The sequence below is a fragment of the Coturnix japonica genome, chromosome 7, assembly GCF_054131305.1.
Source record: "Coturnix japonica strain WE chromosome 7, WE-NBRP24, whole genome shotgun sequence".
NCBI classification, from domain to species: Eukaryota; Metazoa; Chordata; class Aves; order Galliformes; family Phasianidae; genus Coturnix; species Coturnix japonica.
The window spans coordinates 6921985-6943770 of NC_140669.1; the positions used below are offsets into that span (position 1 = coordinate 6921985).

The 21786-nt window shown below is 35.6% G+C and overlaps 1 protein-coding gene across 3 annotated transcripts; it reads left to right on the forward strand.

The window, feature by feature from the left end:
* The first annotated feature begins 3949 nt into the window (after positions 1–3949).
* Positions 3950–20770, forward strand: SLC38A11 (solute carrier family 38 member 11). Of its 3 annotated transcripts, XM_015868845.3 has the most exons (12): positions 3950–4187; positions 5517–5634; positions 5964–6038; positions 7093–7227; positions 8554–8619; positions 10166–10272; positions 10619–10698; positions 13855–13925; positions 14289–14450; positions 16127–16239; positions 16874–17005; positions 19242–20770. In XM_015868845.3, exons 1-12 carry the CDS (start codon positions 4143–4145, stop codon positions 19485–19487), a joined length of 1350 nt encoding a protein of 449 aa, XP_015724331.2. In that variant the 5' UTR covers positions 3950–4142; the 3' UTR covers positions 19488–20770. The 3 variants fall into 3 exon arrangements, with proteins under 3 accessions (XP_015724331.2, XP_015724334.2, XP_015724333.2); XM_015868848.3 differs by lacking the exon at positions 14289–14450 and having other exon boundaries at positions 4024–4187; XM_015868847.3 differs by lacking the exon at positions 7093–7227 and having other exon boundaries at positions 4024–4187.
* Positions 20771–21786: the final 1016 nt, after the last annotated feature.

Sequence of the window (21786 nt, forward strand, 5' to 3'; positions counted from 1 at the left end):
AAAAATGTTTAGTAACTCAGTAATCAAACTATAATCTATGTAGCAATTGTAATATTTTGCAGTGTAGGTACTTACATGGCTTGACTCAAACACCAACTTCCTTCACCAGATTTGTACCACCTTATCTCCTTACTCTGCAAAGAAACAGAGAAACATGAGATTGCATTAAGGTACGTCAAGTTCCTAAGACTGTAATGAGCATTTTATGACACGTTATGTCAGTCATTGAGAAAAACGACTGGAATAGAATTACTGTATTTTAAATTTTCTATTTTAGACCAATTCTCTTGAGGGTATCACAAAAACCCACAGATTATGAGTTAAAGGGCTGTTTTCACTATTAATTTACAGTTGTCATTGTGCTTATTAATACAAAACAAAACACATGCTTCTTCCTTTACGGCCTGTATAAGTGGTAACTGAAGTAAAAGACAACCCTGACAGATTTCAGCATACACCAGATACCACACGGGCCAATAGCCTATTTAGGACTGCTAGCCCTTGACAGTACCCAACTAAAAGAAGTCAAATATTGCCCCCTGGTGCCTGAAGGATGATGCACGTCGTTACTGACTGCTGACATTTTGATATCAGTTTTGTTTCTCAGCAACAGTCTTCCAAAGGGAATTTGCAGACACCTAGTGGATGGCAGCAATGAACAATTTCAAGGCCCAAGAAAAAGCTGCTCTTAAATCCCTGCTGGCTGAGCCCGTTACGACACAGCTCAGAAAGGAGTTGAATGAGTATATCGCTTTGTGAAAACCACTTATTTCTGCAAAGAGGAATTATAAACACTAGCAAATAATTACTACTGTGTGCTAGAAATGCAATGTCAATGCATATCAGTATAAGAAAAATAACTCTATTCAATTTACAAACATAGATGGAGTAGAAGTAGCTTAACCTAAGTTTCCTATCTAGAAGAAAAATACTAGGTAATCTTAAGTAAACTTCAGTTTTCCAAAAGAGGCCATAGTTTGTCACACTGAAGGCATTAGCATTTAAGTGTACATAAAGTATATATCACTATACATTAAGTATATATTCAGTTCATTACCTATTTCAGAAAACAAAAGAGATAATCCCTAAAAAGCAAATAGATAGTGTCATTGCTTTGTGTTTGCTCTGAGGACACTGAAGGAAGGTGGAACCAAAGCAGCAGGAGCTAGTAAAAAATTAATACAGCAACACCAATTTCAACCCTTTGAAAATAAAAGCCAATAAATATTGCTCAAAAAACTGGTTTTTACTTCTATACAGGACTTGCCAGGACACTGGAGAAATACAGTAAAAAAGGCTGCAGTACTGCACTTCATGTGATTACTGAACTGCTAACATGCAGCAGAATACCAGCGCTTACGTAACATTGATTTCCACTACAGCTCAGAAAGGGAACCGAACAATTAAGCCAACTAACTGGTAACCATAGTACAGTTGTACTCAGCATAAATCAGCCATGCACATAGCAAAGAAACTTCACACGTTTAACAAAAACACAAATATCTATGCTAGAGAAACATACATCCTTGCCCTTACCTTCTATCCTTCTGATAACTGAATGCCTTTAAGCTGGCTGGGGGCTTGCATGCTTTCAGTCACTCACACGTTACTTTTCTCCCTCCAAGTCTCCTACTTGTCATAGTTATGCCTATATTCTTACATCTAAAATAATACAGTAGTGTTGTTTTTATGTCTATTATCCTGTAGTCAGGAATTGAAGTTTAACGTACACTAAAATAGCTCACTAGCTTTCTTTCAATTAAAATAATTGCATGGCTGGCAGTGTAAAATACCATTAATCAGGAGTATGTTCATTAAATGAATATCTTTCTATATTTAAGAGAGGAGTAACTTAAATAAGAGGCCTGAAGAGCACTGGGATCAACATCTCATGGCAACGCCTATTGATCCATTATTTCACAACCAGTAAGCAACCTATGATATACACCTCATATTACAGTTCCTCTAAACATCACCAGAACAGCAATCTCTACCACCTAAAAACAAAACACCTGCAATATAAAGGAATTATGTTAAAATAAGAGCATGCGAAGAAAAGTGGGTATAACAGAAATAGCTGCAAAATTCAGAATAAGAGGAAGACAGCAAATGCTAAAAGCCAGAGACTCCAAGGGAGAACAAAGACAAGCCTGCCGACTTAATAATCCAAGGCCGTAGCCAAGCATCAGTGTCTCCATTATCAAGCACTGAAGGGGCCCAGTAATGTTTTACACCAGCTGCTTGGAGGTTAGGCTAGTCAGCCAAGCAGGGCTAGGAGACTGCTTAGACCTACAAGACAGGGAGGTCGCATTCCCTAGTATATCTTGACTGTCCTCGCAGGGGTGTCAATTAAGAGGGACAGTTTCCATTCCATTGTGCTTAGACAAGTTACAACACCTCACTTATCAGCAATACCTCTTTTAAAAGTGGTCCATAACAACTTGCAGTAGCATGCAAGCTAAATTAAACCAGTATTGAGAAGAACAGCAGCTCTTTTCATATGCCTCATAGACAAAGATACTACTAAAAAGTAAAAGATTGACCTTTTCAGGAAGGATTAATGAGTTTGACATTAAAGTGTCATGTGATTGTATCACCCCTTACAAAAAATGCTCTTTTACTTCTAATTTAGTCATTCATTTAAACAAACAGATAACAGCCAAAGAACTCTCTTATGTTTGTCAATTCATATCACACGGCCTTTCTCTTTCTATGCCAGCTTTATATCTAAGTTTCCTCCTTTCTTTTAAGTTTTCAGATGACCTGGAACACATCCTTGGACTACACCAGCAGCTTACTTACAAGTACTGAGTTTCCTCTGTTTATTAATGTCTTGTTTGCTTTAATGCATTTAGTACTTATGAATGATCATTCCTACTGGCATTCAGCAATTTAGCAGTAACATTATCAAACAACAGATATAAGGCTACTCCACAAAACTCTGCCAACATACTTGAAGGCACTGTATCCTATTATTTACTACAGTTTCTACTATTTTGCTCAATGAAGTTGTCAGGCCTATTGGTTATGTAATTTCCTGCATCATTTCCTGGAGCCTTAATGTTACCTTGGCAATTTTCTAATATCACTTATTACACTCTGCCTTCAAACAGCTTCAGCTTCTTTCCTTGTTTTTGCACAGAACTCTAAAGAAAATTGAAAAAAACCCAAATTGCTACTAAATCACAGGGACAATCTTTGCACTTGAGGCCTCTCCGGTTTTCTCTGCTGACTTGCATCACCTGACTGGTCACACCACAATACATGTCAGATTTGCAGCTTGTCATGGAGTTAATTACAGATTTCTTTTTGAAGGAGCTGAAGCTTGTCTGCTTAAGCTACATAACAAATATATCATATATGCTCTTTGTGTGCACTTTGTTCTTCACATTAAATCACACGCATCATAGATCTTTAAGGACAAAGTTATTGATGCACAACATACTTGCTCATTTAACCATTGCAAACCTAGCAAAATATTGTGAAATATAAGAGTTAAGAGCATGCAAAGCAAACTATCTTGCTTTGTTTTCTTCTGCTATTTAATGCATATTTCTTAATTCTGTGGTTTTAGTTTTTTCCTGCTTTAATAAATTAATCTTATTTAAAATGTTGTGTTCAAGTTCCATTGACTTGTCCCTCCAGAGATTGGAGAAAGCTCTCAATGTTGTTTTTGAGCTGCACAGACCCTACATTTTACCTACAGGAATTCCTCATGAAGTTAATGACCGCCTGCAATAACTTTTTGCTGTCATTAATTTAAAGCTTTGCTTTAGATACACATTTCTTCGTGCACATTTTCCTGTATGTTCGCAAAGTCAAGTTGCAAAGTGAGAGCTCTCTCAGCAGAAGACAAACGAAGTAACTAAGGATTCCAAACATCGACACGGTGATTTTACCTCTTTCCGCGTAGCTCACCCTAACAGAGAGAAAAAACAACGAACGCAGTATCGGCTCTGCATACAAGCACAGCCCCGGTTCATGCGGGCATTGTGGACCGAGACCATCCGGCTGTGTGGGAGGGAGCCGGATGCCGTTACCTCCGCCCGCCCCGAGAGCAGCGCGAGAGCCGCCCCGTGCCTCTTTGCTCCCTCCCGTGGGGCTCGTGGGGTCGGAGGCACGAGGGGGAGCAGCACGCGGCCATGGAGCGCGACGGGAGCGAGCAGCCGCCGGACAGGGCTCCGCAGGTGAGATGGGCAGCTCTCAGCTCTGTCAGGCTGCAGAGCTTTATGCTGCGACGTGGGCTCTGGTCGGGGTTTGCTGGCAGCAGCCGTAGCTTTTGTTATCTCTGAGTTTCTCTTTAACGCCGAGAAGAATAAGAGAAAAGTAAACTGATGAGTCTGTATATACCCATATATAACGTTGGTGAACTCTCAGAGAGTTGTACTACTCTGGCACAGACTGCTTAGGAAGATGGTGGAGTCGTCCTTGGAGATGCGGTACTGAGGGATGTGGTTAGTGGGCATGGTGTGGAGAGCTTGGATGAGATGGCCTTGGTGATCTTTTCCACCCTTAATGATGGCACAGTTCTTTGATTCTGTCAGTATGGCTGTTTGATGGCACATGCTGGTCACCCATAATAATAACAGGGTGGCACAATTTCACGTTACAACAAACGAGAACAAGCCCAAATGCAACAGCCACAAAAACAAAAGAAGAAAATCTGCTTACCTGCAGGAGGTCTCAAGCAGGCAGGAAGGAGTGGATCCTGCCTTCACCTCTTCCAGTCACTGAGGGGTATTGCATACACCTGAGCTCCCCTGGGTTGGCACCTTCCCACCAGGTGCTCAGTTGCTGTTTTGGGCCATGACATTAGCAAAGCTAAAATGTTCTCTGGCAATAGAGTGTTGATCTAAGTAGAGGACTATGTAGTGATGCTTTTTGAGCATAATTACTTCAGTTGTTGGAGCCGCCACAAATGTGCCCCTTAAATTTACTTTGTACTAGACTTTCCCACAGAACCTTTCTGGGCCTACCCAATTCTATGGTGTCACTTACTTTTCATGATGAACTAAACCACTGAAAAGACAGAAGAGTATTGAAAATACCAGAGAAAACTTTGAATTAGAGCATCTCAATACACTGACATACTTCACAAGTAACTTTTGAAATTGATTTAATTCCCCTGATTCAGGCAGCTATTTTTACTGAGCTGTAAGATTAACCAAAATATTTTCCAAAATACTTTCTCTTAGTATTTCTGCCTTTGGAACTTGACTAAAAAGCTCCTTATCAGCCTAACTCTGAGTTTATATAGATTTTTGTTCTTCTACTTATATTTTTTCAGCGAAGAATTAATTACAGAAGATTATGGCTCAGGCTTATGAAGGAATTAGATGCTTTGCACCCCTTTGATTTCTCACTGGAAAAAATGAAATGTAATTATCAAAATACCTCTACAAATCTGGGTCAATGGAAGTAAACTTTTTTTTTTTAGTTTGAATCAACCTTTTTAAATACGTGTAAAATTTATGTTATCACCTATTTTTAATCTTGTTCTTGTCTTCCTGAAACAGATAGAAACAGATGACCATACAGCTCTGGTTAGTAAGCCCAGGAGTAAAGGAGGAAATGGTGATCTGGCATCAGCCGGATTTAACATTATCAACTCCATCATAGGATCAGGTATTATAGGTAAGTGTACTTTTCTACACTATCATATGTTCAGCCTTGTTTATGCACAAGTGACTATTCAGTGTTGAGAAAAGTGCTGTCCTCTTAATTTGGGCTCTCATTGCTGAAGTCTTTTTTTCTACTTTTAGTCTCTTCTTATGTGAAAATCCAGTTTTGTCAGCTGAGATCAGGTCTGAGACTGTGATAAATACCCTATGGCCTTTTTTTGCTGTAATGGCCATAAAGTATTGGTTGGGCAAGTGCTTACTTCTCACACAGTGGCCCATTGTCTTAACCTTTTCTGAAGTTATTTGTAAAAGTTCTTCTGTAATCTCTTGTTTTTTTTTCAGGTCTGCCCTACTCAATGAAAGAAGCTGGTTTTCCTTTAGGAGTGCTGCTTCTGTTTGGGGTTGCTTATATCACAGGTACTGTAAAAGCAGTTTGTGTTATAATGTGAAAATGGGGAATTATTTTCACCTCACTAATCCCCAGAGCCGATTAGTAGAAGTAGAGAGTTACTCTGTACAACATATAAAGCTGCTTTTTGTGTACCTTTTATTTAGTGAAGCCTAATTTCTTAGACTAGGTCAAGGTGACATTTAGAAGAATAGATCTTATTTGTGTGTTATAATCACCTATTTTAGTCTACTGTATTATTGAGTTGGTTGTATGTCACTTGGAGTAGTACTGTGGAATTAAAACCTTCCAGAGTAACTATAATTTTGAACATTTTAATTGTGATTCATTTAAAAAAAAAACAAAACAGCACATGGATTTTCCTTCAAAAAGAAGTCTTTTTTATAAGTCCTAGAAGATAGTAAACACTGATGCTGAAAGGAGCTGTTCCTTTTGCAGCACAGATTACAAGCTAAGTGAAAGCCAGATGAAGAATAAATGAAGTCTAGCCCTATTTGTCAAGACATCTATTCAAGGTAGTAAATTCTGTGGTACAACTAATCTGGACTGAAAAATTATATGGTACCCAAACAATTACTAAAGCATAGCATACAAGAACAGCACATCCCATACTGTTCTTCATAAAAGGATGAGGTTCTATCTTGGAGCATTCCATCTATGACAAAAGCTCTCTGTCAAGGCACATTGCTTCTTCATACAAGAGTGGCTCAGTCCATGGTTTTCAAGATAAATGAAAGGCATTGGTCATGTTTTACTCTACCCAAATATAATGAAATTTCTCACCTAATTAGTATAATTTTCCCTTGTTTATTAAATCTTACATTTTTGGAGCTTATGACAGTAGTGTCCCTTTAGCCTTATTGGTTATCTACAAAAATGATGAGATTTCTGCTCTCTTGTGACTTCCCTTACCATTCTCTTCTCTGGTCTTCCAACACTGCTGTTTTTCATTTTACACACCTTTTTTTTTTAAGGAGTGAAAACGAGTAGTAACTAACTGCTAGTTGTTAGCATTTCATTAATTAGTTGCCAGCCTTTAACAGTAATTTTCTATTTTAACAGATTATTCCATTATATTACTGATCAAGGGAGGAAATCTCTCCAGCACCAACACCTATCAAGAGCTTGTCAAAAAAACATATGGTTTTTTAGGTTATCTAATTCTTTCAACTCTTCAGTTTTTATATCCATTTATTGGTAAGATGACATAAAATATGAATGTCTGAGTTTTATAAATAGTAAGTTTTTTTCACACAATCTTATTCTTTCATTAGACAACTTTCAAGAACTCTAAAAAGTAAACTATATGCACCTGTTTTTTAATAGAATGCTGAAGAATGACTGAGGAAGAATTCACTGAATCTGAGAACCAGAATAATAGAAATGAATTCAAATGTGATCACACAAAACATTAACATTCTTAAAAATCAATGGCAAAAGTAACTATGAGAACAGCAAAGGGGAGACTTCCAGAGTAACAGTGCACTGTATATAGAATTGCTCAAGGTGATGATTTGAGATAGTAAGAATCTGAGTATGGTAACTGAAATGTCCCAGAGAAAAGTTCATACTTATGATTATTCTGAAGTCACTTTAGGTAGCTGAGATATTTAAGAGAGTCAGGTTGGAGTTACTGTGGGCAACAATACTGCATGTACCTGTTAATTATTTTATCAAGGATCATCCTTTAAAGTGAACTAGTGAATCACATCTTAAAATACTGATCCATTATGGCTGACTTAAAAGAGTGTAACTATTACATCACAGAGAATATGGGAAATAATTGTGAAGACCTCAGTCCTCACCATGAAACTAGTTACAAAATGTACTTGAATTTATTTACATACATCGTGTTAATAACTTACCATTTCACAGCAGTGAGTGTTTATGTGTTAGTTAAGGTCATTGTCCATGTTAGTATATGTGCATGTGTGTATGCACGCGTGCTTTCAGTGCAGAATACATTACAATCACAGTTCTTATTCATGAAGGAAAGCAATGGAAGTCCATTTTTATTATCTTCTTATCTACCTGTATTTTTTTCTTGGGCTGAAAGATTCCACATACTTTTGACATGAACTAGGAAACCCTGCGCATTTGATTACAGGACTGATTTATTATGCTAATACAGAAACATTACTAAATTGAAACAGAAGCTTGAAAATCAGCTGACAAGGAATTGAGATTGGAAATGAACAAAGCAATTTTGAAGCCTTTTTTCCTCCCTTACGTATTAAGTTCATATGGTAATAGCACAGTGGCCTTGCTTATCAGATTAGATTCTTGTTAGGTTTTACCTGTTTGAAATAAGTAAAGGCAATTGCTAGCTTTTTTATTTTATATTTTTTTGTCTTCAGCCTAAATCTTAAAATTCAATGTTAGCTAGAATTCATACAAGGGGATTGTGGCATGCCACCCTGAAGCCCACACAATACATCTATTTAAAGGTTTATCAAATAATCTATATTTGATTTGTACTAACTTTTTTTTTTTTTTTTTTTTTTTTTTTAAATTTTCTTTAAGCTATGATTAGTTACAACATAATAACTGGAGACACTTTAACTAAAGTGTTCCTGAGAATTCCTGGAGGTAAGATGCATTTTAAAATTTCAGAATGGGAAAAAATTATTAGGTAGGAATATAGGATACTTATTTAGGGCTTATCATATTGTGGCAAACTGAAGTAATAATCTACCTGTTACTCTGTGTCTGAAGTATTCTTAAATGTCAATCAACTTATGAAGTTGAAGTGTTATTCTTTTAAAAATAGCAAAATTATAAATCCTTATCCTTGGTTGTCATTGAACTCAATGTTGATAGAGAGGTCATATTATTTAATGAGATATTAAGTAAATGGTCTTCCACAGCTATATGATAATAAGATCATATTTTGTCATATTTTTGGATATTTGATATAATAAATATTTAAATACTAATACTGCATTTAGTGAATAATTCTGGATGACTTGTGTATAATGGATTTAATCTGTATTTTTGCTTGCTTGTATGGTTGGTCATAAACTGTGCACGTAACCGCAGATGGTCTCTTGGATAGTGTATGGGAACTGTTGAGTCATGGCCAGGCTCACTGATTGAGTACCTGGGGAAAAGATCTGGTGAGCCTTGGGAGCACGGGTGAAGGCATTTCAGCTGTATGACCAGAAGGGATGGAGCCTGGCTGCCCCTCTCTTAGACCTTATTTAAGGGCTGACTGCCACTGGGGAAGAATCTCTTTTTAGAGTTCCCTCCTTTGTGTAGTTTTCCCCTGCAAACCCAGACTCTTCTGATATGGGTGAGCACTCTTCTTCCCATTCTTCATGGTACTTGTCTATCATGTTGGTCCATCACACCTCTGTTGTGATGCCTTTCCCATTGCATTCACTTGTCCAATTGCTACAGATAGTGTAAAAACTTTCTGAGGTCTTAATCTGTGTACTCCTTATTCTTTTGTGGTTGTAAGATTTCAGTGTGGAATTGTTGGAGTAATTTGTAGGCATTCATCTCTTTCAGCTGAAAGCCACCTAAGTTCAGATATATTTCACTGACAAATTATACTAAAAAGAGCATGTATGCAGTGAAGTAGTAACTAGTGTTTGTATGAACTGATTGATTTCCCTAGGAAGACTATAATGTTAAGTAGGAAAAGCCTGCAAAGTATGGAATACAGTTTTAACTGTCATGCTTTGTTCAGCTTGATAAAGAAAATGATTCATATACAGTATGACTTTTTAATGGAAGGAATCATGTCTTTTCACCTGGCTGGTACAATGCTTGTCTAGGAAGAAGTGGAAAAGGCATTATAATCTCCCAAAGGATCAGGGAGCTGTACATTTGAGCTATACTCAAATGCTGTAGCTAAGGGCTTTACCATTCTGTTGTTATCATACAATTATAACGTTATACTAGCATATAGGATGAACTGTTGGTTAAGTTTGCAGAAAAACTCTGATTGTGTAATGTCTGTGTATGGCTTCCCTATTAATACCTAGAGTTTATTTCAATGTTATTCATCTGGAATAAAGAGGATAAAAAAGTTATTAGCGTCAAAGTTTATAGCTGTTAGACTTCTGAGTGCAACTATTCTATTCTGGTGTCAGTCTCTTAGAGAAGTAACCTACTTGCTTCTTTGTTTCAGTTGGATCTGAAAATGTGCTTACTGATCGTCGCTTCATAATTCTTTTCACCACTGTCATCTTTACGTTGCCCTTATCTTTATATCGTGACATAGCAAAATTGGGAAAGGTAAACTTTTTTTATGTGCTATTGGAAAATTAGCACCAGTCATGTGTAACTCAAAGTATTTGAATTGAATTGCATCCAACTAGAGCATATATTTTTGAAGTTGAGACCACCTTCTACCCCAGGAAGTATCAGACAAATTAGAAAAGCATAAACAGAACTTTGGTCTCTACGTGAGTGGGTAGTTATTTCCATCTACTCTTAGTAGCCATGGATATATATATATATTATAAGTATTCGATGTGCAATATTTAAGATTTCAGTTGGCTAATAAGAATTTTTAAAAAATTGCACTTTTAAGAAGAGAGATTTTCAGCAGTTTACTGACTGAATTTGTTTTCTTTTACAGGTATCTCTTGTTTCTCTGCTTTTAACCATTGTCATCCTGGTTATTGTGATGGTGAGGACAGTAACGCTTGATCCACAGATGTAAGTATTCCTACCCTTGCTAGAAAGTGAATTTTTGAGATATATAATCATTTGCATCATTCTTATTTTATGATTCTTTAGTTTTGAATGTGGTTGTTTTGGTAGGAACATATTTTCATGTTTTTAAAGAAGTAAATCTCGACTGCTAGTAGTAAAAAATGGGTTGAATCTAGATGATCATTACAGTCCTTTCCAACCAGGCCATTCTATGATTCTAACATAAATAAAATAGTAGTTTATGAAGTTGCGCCAGAGAGGTAGCATCATCTACAGAAAAAAAGACCTTGGAACTAGTTGGGATTTCTGCCTGTATTCTTCCCTTTGCCCTCATTTTTCCTTAAGTGACTTGTTTTTCTTACTGTGTTTTAACACACTTTTAAGTGTACTTGGAAGGTAAATCTCAAAATTCCCTGTTGAAAAAGGAAGAAGTTTATATATAGTAGCTACTCCTGACCTTGTTACTATGGTAACATTTCTTCTCAACAGTGGTGGTGCATCAAAATATGAAATATGTGGCTTTGTTATCTCTTAAAATAAGTTGTTTTTTGAGAATTTTTTAAAGTCTTACCACTTAATTTCTTCGTGACTTTTTGCCATTATGCTTCTTGTTTTCCTATTATGCTACTTATAAAAATAAGTTCATCTAGCATGTTGATAAACTGTTATTTACTTTTTTACCTCATAATCATTGCATTGATGTCTGTTACAGTTTATGTAATGTATGCTTGAATTATTAAAGACCTGCTCTAACTTTTTGTTAGCAGTTAATTCTCCCTTTTTTATAGTGAGAATAAAGAACACATTTTAATGTGTCCAATCTTGTATTTCAGCAGGTGAAACAAGTAATGCATTTACTTGAGTCCTTCTCAATAGAAGAGGAGTTTGAGATTCTTTTTTTTTTTTTTTAAATGTGATTATGATACAACCCAAGTTTGCCAAATAGGAAAATAACTTGTTCAACCATAGCAAGTCTTGATGGAGCCAAGAGAGGATACTTAATTTCTGTTACAGAATTGACTGTAGGCTGTAGGTCTGTTACTGCTGGCAGGTATTATTCAGCTTATTCTTGACAACTGCATGATTTTCCAGTCCTCTTCTTAACTGTCTTTCGCTTAGGAAGTTTTCCCATGTTTCTCCTGCTACATTTCATGATCATTGTCTCCCAGCCTAACCACACTGGATGTGGAGAACAAACTATTCCTTCCCTTCTGAATGCCTAAACTCCTATAATAAACTGTAATTTGTTTCCTTTTGGTGATTCTTTCTATACATTCAATAAACACAGTTGCAGTATGGTCTGTGGTGCCTCTGCTGTAGTGTTTGATGCATCTTACATCCAAAGTGTCTCAAAGCCCCTTTCAGATGTGTTCTTCGGGGACTGTAATGCTCCACTTTATGCGGTTTGATGCCTTGAGTTGGCAATCTAGTGTAAATAATGAACTCTTCTCTGCAGAACTATGAGCTGGCGGTTTTTCCTTTTTTTTTTTTTTTTTTACTCTGTTCATGAAGTTTACTGTAGAATTATTGTTTGCGATGATTTGATGCGTTTGAAACTGTAGGCTGGAAACAGCACTTATGAGGCTTATGAGTGTTGCATTTTGTTTTATTTTCTAGTTGCTTTGGGAATTGAGTTGTTCTGGAATGTAATGAGTGTTCATTTCTTGTTACTTCTTATGAGGGGAAAAGACATATTTCTGTTGAGGGATTATTCGATTTAATTTATCTCCTCTTATGACAAAGATGAAGTTGAGATCTTTTTTTCTACTTTTGATTAGATTGGGTATTTTATTATTATTGTCTGAAGGATGTTATGTTCCTGTGAATAAAATCTGATGTTCTGGACCCAGAGCTTATTATCAGTTATTTAAGATGCTGGATAAAAAATGCACTTAGATGGCCTATTCTTTGCTCTGTTTACACCTGCTTGTAGCTAGGGAATTATCTACTGTAATCAAAGAGTTAACTCACACTGTGTTTTCAGATACCTTTGTACTGCAAAAAATAATGTTTCAAAAGTGAAGCTAACATTTATTGCTGGATACAAATCAAAATTACAGAATTATAAAACCATGACACTGATAAAGAAGCGCTTCATGTATGTGCATTATTTGTGTTTTAGAACTACTTTTTCTGTGTAGGGCATGAGATAATCCAAATACTAAGTGTGAACAGAAAAACACAAGTTGACTTTCAAAAATTCTGTCATCGAAGAATATGGCAGATTTCCATTCTGTATATTTGATATCAAATTAGCTGACCTCTAGTGGTGATTGAATTGTTGTAGTGTTATTTTCTGTAGTCTCTCTTTATTTGATACTGTTACTGCTTCTTGAATCAAAAGTGAATATTTTCCTCATAAAAGCATTCAAAATCATTAATATGAATTATTCAGGCACTTCAACTGGTTTGAAATCACTAGTATCAAATTAGAGGCTGCTACTCTATATAAGGAGATGCAGCAGCTATGTTTGATCAGAATGTATGTCTGTTTCACAAGATAAATGCACAATATTTATGTAATTCATAGTTTTTTTAGAATCATAGAATCATGAGGTTGGAAAGGACCTACAAGATCATCTAGTCCAACCATCCTCCTATTACCGTAGCTACAACAAGCCACTAAACCATATCTCATAGCTCCTCATCCAGATGCCTCTTGAACACTGCCAGGGCTGCTGACTCCACCACCTCCCTGGGCAGCTGTTCCAGTTGAAAAAGATGTAAATAAATACAAACTGCCTCGCTTGATTTGTGATTTACAAATAAGTCTCTAGAAACAATGCCTTACGTGTGTAAATTCAGAAGAATAAAATGACTTCATATGGTCTGAGGAGGGTTTGGGTTGAGAAAACCTCATCCAAAGCTAGTGACAGCATTTACCTTCTCATTTACTGTTTCTTGATAAGTGATGACTTGAATAATTTATTTACATAACTGGTTGCTGAAACAGACTGACAATTTTATCAGTAAGTAGTTCCTAGGATACTTTTCTCAAAGCAAGAGATGAGAAAAGTATCTCTTTGGTTTGAACTTATTGTTGATGAACACTTTGCCTTAATTCAGATAGGAATTCTGTATTATAGCATGATGTTTAAAATTAATTTTAGTAACTTATGGTTGAAAAGGGCATAACATAACTGACAATTTCTGTTTTAGACCCAAATCAGAAAATGCATGGGTATTTGCAAAATCAAATGCATTGCAAGCTGTTGGGGTGATGTCTTTTGGTAAGTCATTTTCATATTTTCAGTCTTAAGACCAACTTTAAGAAATGACTTTCTGAACTTAAAACTTGTTTTGTCTTTTTTCTTATTTTGGGGTGCTGGTTTTTTGAATCTTTATGGGGAAGAGGGGAAGAAACACTGTGGTATTTTAGGGTAATGTCCTCAGAGTTATCTTAAGAGGACTATAAATTTTCATCAAATGAGTAGAAGTTCCATTCGTTGTAGGTTTAATGTTTGTGTTCAGTAATGAGTGGTATCAAACTGCTGTGTCTCTCCTACTTTGGAGGATATACACTTCATTAATTTATTTCATATGTACATATACATGGATTCATTTATTTCCTTTAACTGTTATGTGTATTTCAGCATTCATCTGCCACCACAACAGCTTTTTAATATATGGCTCTCTGAAAGAACCCACATTAAACAACTGGTCTCGAATCACACATGTGTCTGTTTTACTTGCTGTTGTTATCAGTGTACTATTTGCTGTATGTGGATACATGACTTTTACAGGATACACAGAAGGTAAACTTCTCAATCCCTCGATCTTCATGCTTGCTTACAGTCCTTACACTTTCAGTCCTGTTGCTAACAGCTGTGTATAAGTTTGGTGTTCTTGCACCTATTATGGACCTGAATAGTTAGGAAAGCTATTTCTCTTAGTTACCCATCAACCAAGGCAGGTTACAAAGATGTCAGATAGATGTTAATAGTGGAAGCCTCACTGGTGAAAATCCCCTTTGAGTGCTTCCACATCCAGATGAGGACTAAACATTTATAACTTAGCCATGTGGCCTTCTAACAAAGAGAGAAGGAAGAAGAAAGTGTTGTCTTTTTGTATAAGGTGCCTAGTATACACTTCTGTACATTCTCCTATCTGTGCAAATGTGGCATCCTAGCTCTGACTCAGGGATACTTGATGTCTTTACAACAGCCATCTGACATAACTAGTGCTTCCATAATCTCTCTGTGTGTATGTAATATGTAAATATATAAAGTAATTAATACGTAATGCTATTTAACATGATTTTATTAAAAAGAAATTGGAGAAATGCTTTCAAAAGAAAAGGCATAATATTGCTCAGTGTATTAGTTCTTCAAGGTAAAATACACATTGCAGTCAGCTCTTCTGTTATTTAATAGTGTTGTGTCAAATCACAGGAGAAGGTGTCTAATCTGTAATGAAAGGTATATAGCTGAGAACAGGGGAATTGTGGGATGGAGGTTACTGGTTTACCTGTTTGTTTGGTTTTTTTTTTTTGTACTTTCTGTAATGTTAATGCAGAATAACTTACTGTCCTAGACACAGTTATAGGTAGAGTAAGTGCAAACTGGCTTGACATTTCAAACAAGAAAGTTCTGATTGCAACTATCCCTCAGCTTATGACTGTATTGTAGATGGGCTCCACCTTGCCTTCTGCATCTCCTGTCAAAATCTTTTAGATGTTTTTCTCTCAAGCGCGCTTCATTCTTTCCTTAGTGCCATCATAATCCTGAAAGTAGTGAATAGTAGAACAGTATAATAACCAGGTAGAAAGGATGTAATACATTGTCTTAGTGTGGTCTAGTGGTTTTTCTTAAGTCTCATCGATTGTTATTCGAGATTCATTGTTGTAACCACAAAGCAAGATGATGATTTGAATTCTTTATCAGTGTTTCTGTTGTAACCAGATGTACAGGTTAATAATCCATATACAGGATGTTCAGGATCAGAATATTTGAAATTTTTCACTACAGCTTACCAGCTATGATAAGATACTGTAAGGGAAATACAGTTATGCAGGGTTAATTTCCTGGTCTCCTTGTATAATTGTTCTTGTTCTATGTCTTACATTTTTAAATGAAATATGTATTTCATATGGAAGCTTTTTCTGTTTCCTACCAAGGTAAACACAAGCATTTCAAACAAAACTGATAATAAGGGGGGGATGACAAATGACACTCTGATATGCATCCATTAAAATATTTCTGTAAGATGTTCTGCTCCAAGTAAAGAACAAACAAACACAAAACCACAAAAAACAAACAAACAAAAAAAAAACAAAACCTGCTAATAGGTTAAGGTGAAGATTCCTCTTGATGTTAGAGGAAAGGGGATTAGGAAATCTCAATTATGCCAGTGATTCTATTAACATATTCTTCACTTTACAAATAAGCAAAATATGAGAGTTTAATCTAATTGATGTTTTGCTAAACCTCAGGAGATATATTTGAAAACTACTGTAGAGATGACAACCTTGCTACGTTTGGAAGGTTTTGTTATGGAGTCACTGTAATTCTGACTTTCCCTCTTGAATGTTTTGTCACCAGAGAGGTAAGCATTTATTACATTCTCCCTTTAACAATGTTGATATATTACTAGTGTTCTCACTTACTGTTGCTGGAGTCAATGGCTGATGTGTAATAATTATCAATGTTATCTTATTCTGCTGCATGCTGTTCTTTATGTGATGGTGCATGTGCCATTTAGATTCTGGCAATATAATGTTGCATTTATTTTATTTTCCAATATGTTAATAATAATAGCTAAAAGGGCTGTGTAAGAGCTGATTGTATAGGTATAAATGCTACTGTTGATATTATGTTGAATAGCTAAAAGTAGCATGTTTGTTAGGCCTCCCATTTTTGCTTGATTAAAGTATTTCTGTTGAGGAAATCCATTTGTTCAATAAACAATAGAAAGTGGGTTTATTCTGTAGCAGCCAAATGAGAGGAAAACAAATCCTGAAGATGTTCTAAGCCAGACTGGAAAGTGTTCAGCAATTTTGTTAATGTTTGCTCTGAGTTACTTTGGGAAGCAGATGATGCTTTCATGAAGCAACAAAGGTAAGGTTCAGTCAGTATATTCTAACCTGTTCTTTTTGTTTCTTAACATTAGAAGATTTGTTATAAGGTATTTGTTGAGATAGAGAGTAAAATCAAGTTTTAAAGTTATGGTTTTGTTTCAGGTGATTGCCAATGTATTTTTCCATGGGAGCCTCTCAACTGCTTTCCATATTGTTGTGACAGTATTTATCATTGCTGTGGCGACTGGTGTATCATTAGTGTATGATTGCCTTGGAATAGTTTTAGAACTGAATGTAAGTGAACCTTTATACTCTTATACTTAATTTGTCACTTTTCAAAAAAATCAAGCCGAGTTCTGAGATGTCCGTAGCTCTAGTAAAAAACTTACGCAGTTCAATGTAGTATTTGGATAGAAATGTCAATAGAAGAAAAGGGAACTATTCAATGTAATTAAATTAGAATGTTTCAGAAGAAAACTCCAAATGGTTGGATGTTTTTTTATTTTACTTAGCAATTTACAGCAACTTGGAATCTTGACCTCTTGGATTTAGCAGGGAGCAAAACTGAATGATTTCATAACATGAATGTCATAACCTGGTTTTACAAGAACTGCTTTGTTTACCAAACTGTATGTGGGAGTTATTCTTTATGCTTCATGATGCATTCAAGTACGTTTATATTGTTCTAATCTACTGTGCAGTTTATCTGCTGACTGAGAGGGAGTGAGTGATTCTGTAGCAGTGATATTGCAGAGCATGCTTGGACTAATCTTATACCATTGGTCTGAATATTCAGATATGCTACCTAATTGCCCTCTGTTTGAAATATTGCCTACACAAGTATCTTCTCAGCTAACCCTTTCCAAATTGTAACTATCTGAAAATAAGCAGTGGTCCTCATTAATGACATGGTAATTTATATTCTATCTTTTTTTCCTCCTGTTTTTACATCACAACTGAATGAAATTGATCTGTGTGTGCGTATACACACCAATAAAATTATCTGTACTTGTGCATGAGTACATGCCTGTTTGGATCAAAGATCTGAATCCTGGTAAAATGAACCTCATTAACTGTGTGTGCACATCTTATTTCTATGTATGTGTATTAAGTTTTTATATTTCAAGAATAAATTTACATTAGAGAATAATAAATGATTACTTTTTTTTTTTTATTAGCATGAATAAATATGATTCCTATTTAGGATTGAATTATTTTAAAGTAATTACTCAAAAGTAAGTATTCAATCAATGCAACATGTTTACCCAAAGAGGCCTAAGCATTTACAGAACAGTTTAGCCAACAGTTTGGTTCAGTTTCAAACAGAAGTTGTTAGCCAGGCTTTTGAGTGGGTAGCTTATGTCTTATATCTTGAGACTAGTTGACATTAGAGATGCATGTCTTTCTGGGATGCAGGTGTGCTTACAAAGAATGTTTGGAGTCTTGTTTGCTGCTAATAGAAGGACCCAAGTTTGATATTAGTGAACGGACTAAGTTTTTGCATATGAAGGAGAGCTGATCTTCTCAGCAGAATTTTGCTCCAATAGTAGGGCTGTTTTCTGGTTCTTCACTGGAGACGGAATTTGCTGCTACTTCTGACTGCTTACCTTTTCGCTGTTTCTTGCTTTTAAAACAAAGCAAAGCCTTCATGTTTGCCTGCTGTCAGTTCTCCAGGGAAAACATTCAGTCATGTGGCAGTTGAGCATCTATAGACTTAGCAGCTTGTAACACTGGTTTGCATTACTTCACACAATCATGAGCCTTATTTTTGTTATAAAAGATACTTGTTACAAGTACTGATCACTCTTAACAGGTTCTATCATAAAGATGTAAGAAAGAGTGTACAGTGAGGCAAAGATATTCAGTAGATTGGATTGCTACCTCACCATAACTTAGTTTAAAAACTTTCTTAGTTTGTGACAGAAGGTGTTCAAAATTTTTGCATAAAATGATGTATTGGCTTGTTACTCATATGTTAATCAGCAATGTCTCTTCTATAGTATTTGATCATTTGCATTTAATCTACATTTTTATGTGTAATGACTAAAGAGAAGCTGAATTTTAGTAAGGGATGTTTACTCTATAAAGGAGCTTAGCTTTCATAGAGAAGTTGCTGTATATCAAGTCATTATAAGTTTATCACCATTTTTTGACCTGCTGCACGCCATTCCCATTTCTTTGAGCAGATCTAGACTCCTAAGTGGAACATCTTAAATATTTCACGTCAGTTACCATATTGAAGAACTATTATGCTTGGACCTTCTGAAGCTTAGAAACTTCCGCTAATCATATCTAATGATCTAATGGAAGTATTTCCATCATAAAATACTATTTTTGTATCACTAAAGCACAAATAGTCTTTTACAAGCTATTTGTGAGTTAGAAAATAAAGTTTTCTATTTAGCAACAGTGGTAAAGGCCTCTATTCTCCAGCTTTACTGCTGCATCAGCCTATTAGTTACTTACAAACTCAGGTTCTTCACTAAATATACATGCTTATTAGAGTTTTCTTGTTGTTTCCCATATGCAGGGAGTTCTGAGTGCTACCCCACTTGTTTTTATCATCCCAACAGCGTGTTATCTAAGGCTGTCTGAAGAGCGGTGGAACCATTCAGATAACCTCATCTCCTGCCTGATTCTTGCTGTCGGTGTGCTAGTGATGACAGTTGGGTTTGTTTTGACTATCTTGCATCCCCAGGAATGTAGCCATGGAAAAGAAATGTTTTACTGCTTTGCTAGTAATGTTTCTTTTCACAACGGTACACTTCCCCCATAGGTAAAGCTCCAATCTCTGAACTAGATCAGGGACATCATCCAGCAAGCCATATGTTCCACTTTAAACATAGCTGGAACAAAGATTTTGTTTTCATATGCACACAAATAAACTTACCTACTTGATTTTTATACTGCCATCCTGTTTCAGATAAAACATTTAACTTTTGAAACAAACTCTCAGAGGTGCTTTGCTGTGGACATTACTTGTATACCTGCCAAACCTATCAAAAAGGCTGTGTTTTTTATGTTAATATGTCACCAATACTGCTTAAAAGCTATGTGAAATGTGTAGAAATGTAAACATCTCCCATGTTTCATTGCTTTCATTATTTTTATTAATTTTAAAATAACTGTAAACTTATTAGTATGCTATAGCATGAAGCTTTTTTGCCACCCTGAGAACAAGTGTGTCTGGGTCTCTCTCCATGTATTCAACTTGTGCTGTTAAAATGAAAAACATCTATTAATTGTCTTTTATTTTACAGTAGGTGTTCTCTAGATCTGAAAGCATACTTTGTACTGGCTCTCCATTCAATGTTAATTTTGTAATCTAATTGAGCTGTAGCTGATAGAATCCAACTGCAATTTGTACAATTTGTGTTATTCAGATAAAAAGATTTCACATGAGTCAATCTACATACCTGAATTTTTAAAAGATTTAGTTAAACATCCTTTGTAGAAATTGTAAGGTCGAGAAGAAAATGATGTGTGTAACAATCACATCTTGATTTTTATATTTATAATTTATTTCTGGAACTGGTCTGAAGAACTGATACACACCCAGGATATGATTCATTTCAGTATATAGTTGTCTATCTCAGATTTGGTCATGATTTGTTGCATTTTGCTGATTTATCTTGTTCTTCAAAATTCATTTAACATTAAGGATTTGTTAATGTTTGAGAGAGATGTAAATATACACATATGCCTATAGAATATGAGTAATTTATTACTGGTAAAAATCTTAAGGATTGTCCTTATCCTCCTTATAAACACTGGACTTTCAAAAATGTTTTTTATCAAGTCATGCTGTGTATTTTGCCATGTCAGTTTTTTATTTATCTAGATTTTTGGGATTCCTTTTGCTAACCAGACTTCAATAACTGGTCGTGTAATGTTACTCAGTTTTTATACAGCTAAATTGCGATGATTTCTGTCTCTGTCCTGCTTGATTTTCGGTAAACCCGTGACACTATTTCATGCAATTTTTATATCTCAACAGATGTATTAATTGGATCTGGTGGGGGAAGGATTTAACTCTTCAGTGTTACTGTGAATAGCAAATGAAAATGTAGTATGAGGATTTAATAGGACTCTGTCTGGTGTAAACATTTAACACTAGTAGGAGAAAAAAGACAAATAATAGAATAAAGAAATGTATTGTGAGTACAAAACATGAGACTGACAAGATTCCCATAGCAGGAAGGAGGGAGAAATCCCCTCTTGTGGAGAAAAAAAAAAAAAAAACAGTGCACAGAAGGTTTGTATTTTTATAATAGTGTTTTTACATGGAGTTCTAATTTTGAAAAGCAGTTCTTCTATTCTGACCTGTTGCAATGTTTGGATTTTTTTAGAACAGAATTTAGGATAGTGAAGGAAATAAGTAAAAGTTTTCTTGTTTGTCATTCAATGCTGTATTGTAATCATAATCTGCATTCAGCTAACGACCTTAGTCGGGTACCTTCTGACTTTACTGCTATATGAAATGCTTTGGTCTCAATCTGTTTTGGTTGTTATAGAGGGTACTTCATGGACATGTGTGCTCACGTTTGTTTATAAATACTAGGTTCCAGTATGCATCAAATACCCATACCTTTATACTTCAGGATAATTACTCATTTTGAAACTGGACAAGAGACCCCACTTCATTCTTTTTGTGTATGCAGAAATGCAGAAAATTATGCAGGAAGCTTGTTATTTTAAATTAAGAACTTGATAACGCTATTTGCTTCCTACAAATATCTGATATTGTACTGCCTGAGAATACCAGTGGTAAAGACACAAGTCTGCTTGCTGTAAACATTCAGCCTTTTGGAATTGGTTCCAGGTAGTTCTAACTACTTTGAAGCTGTTGCAACAATTGGTTAAAATGTCAGGGAAAAACAGACAGTACAAAGAAACTTGGAAATAGCCTCTTGACTTTGTTGGCAGCTTCCTCATTAACCCTCAACTGAATGCAGATGTTGATGTAAGCATTTAAAATGCAAAACTTCGTTAATAGATATGATTGCTGTTTCCTTTAATACACCAAACTATAACATTAAAGAACATTTACTGCATTTATTAGCAAAGACTTAGCT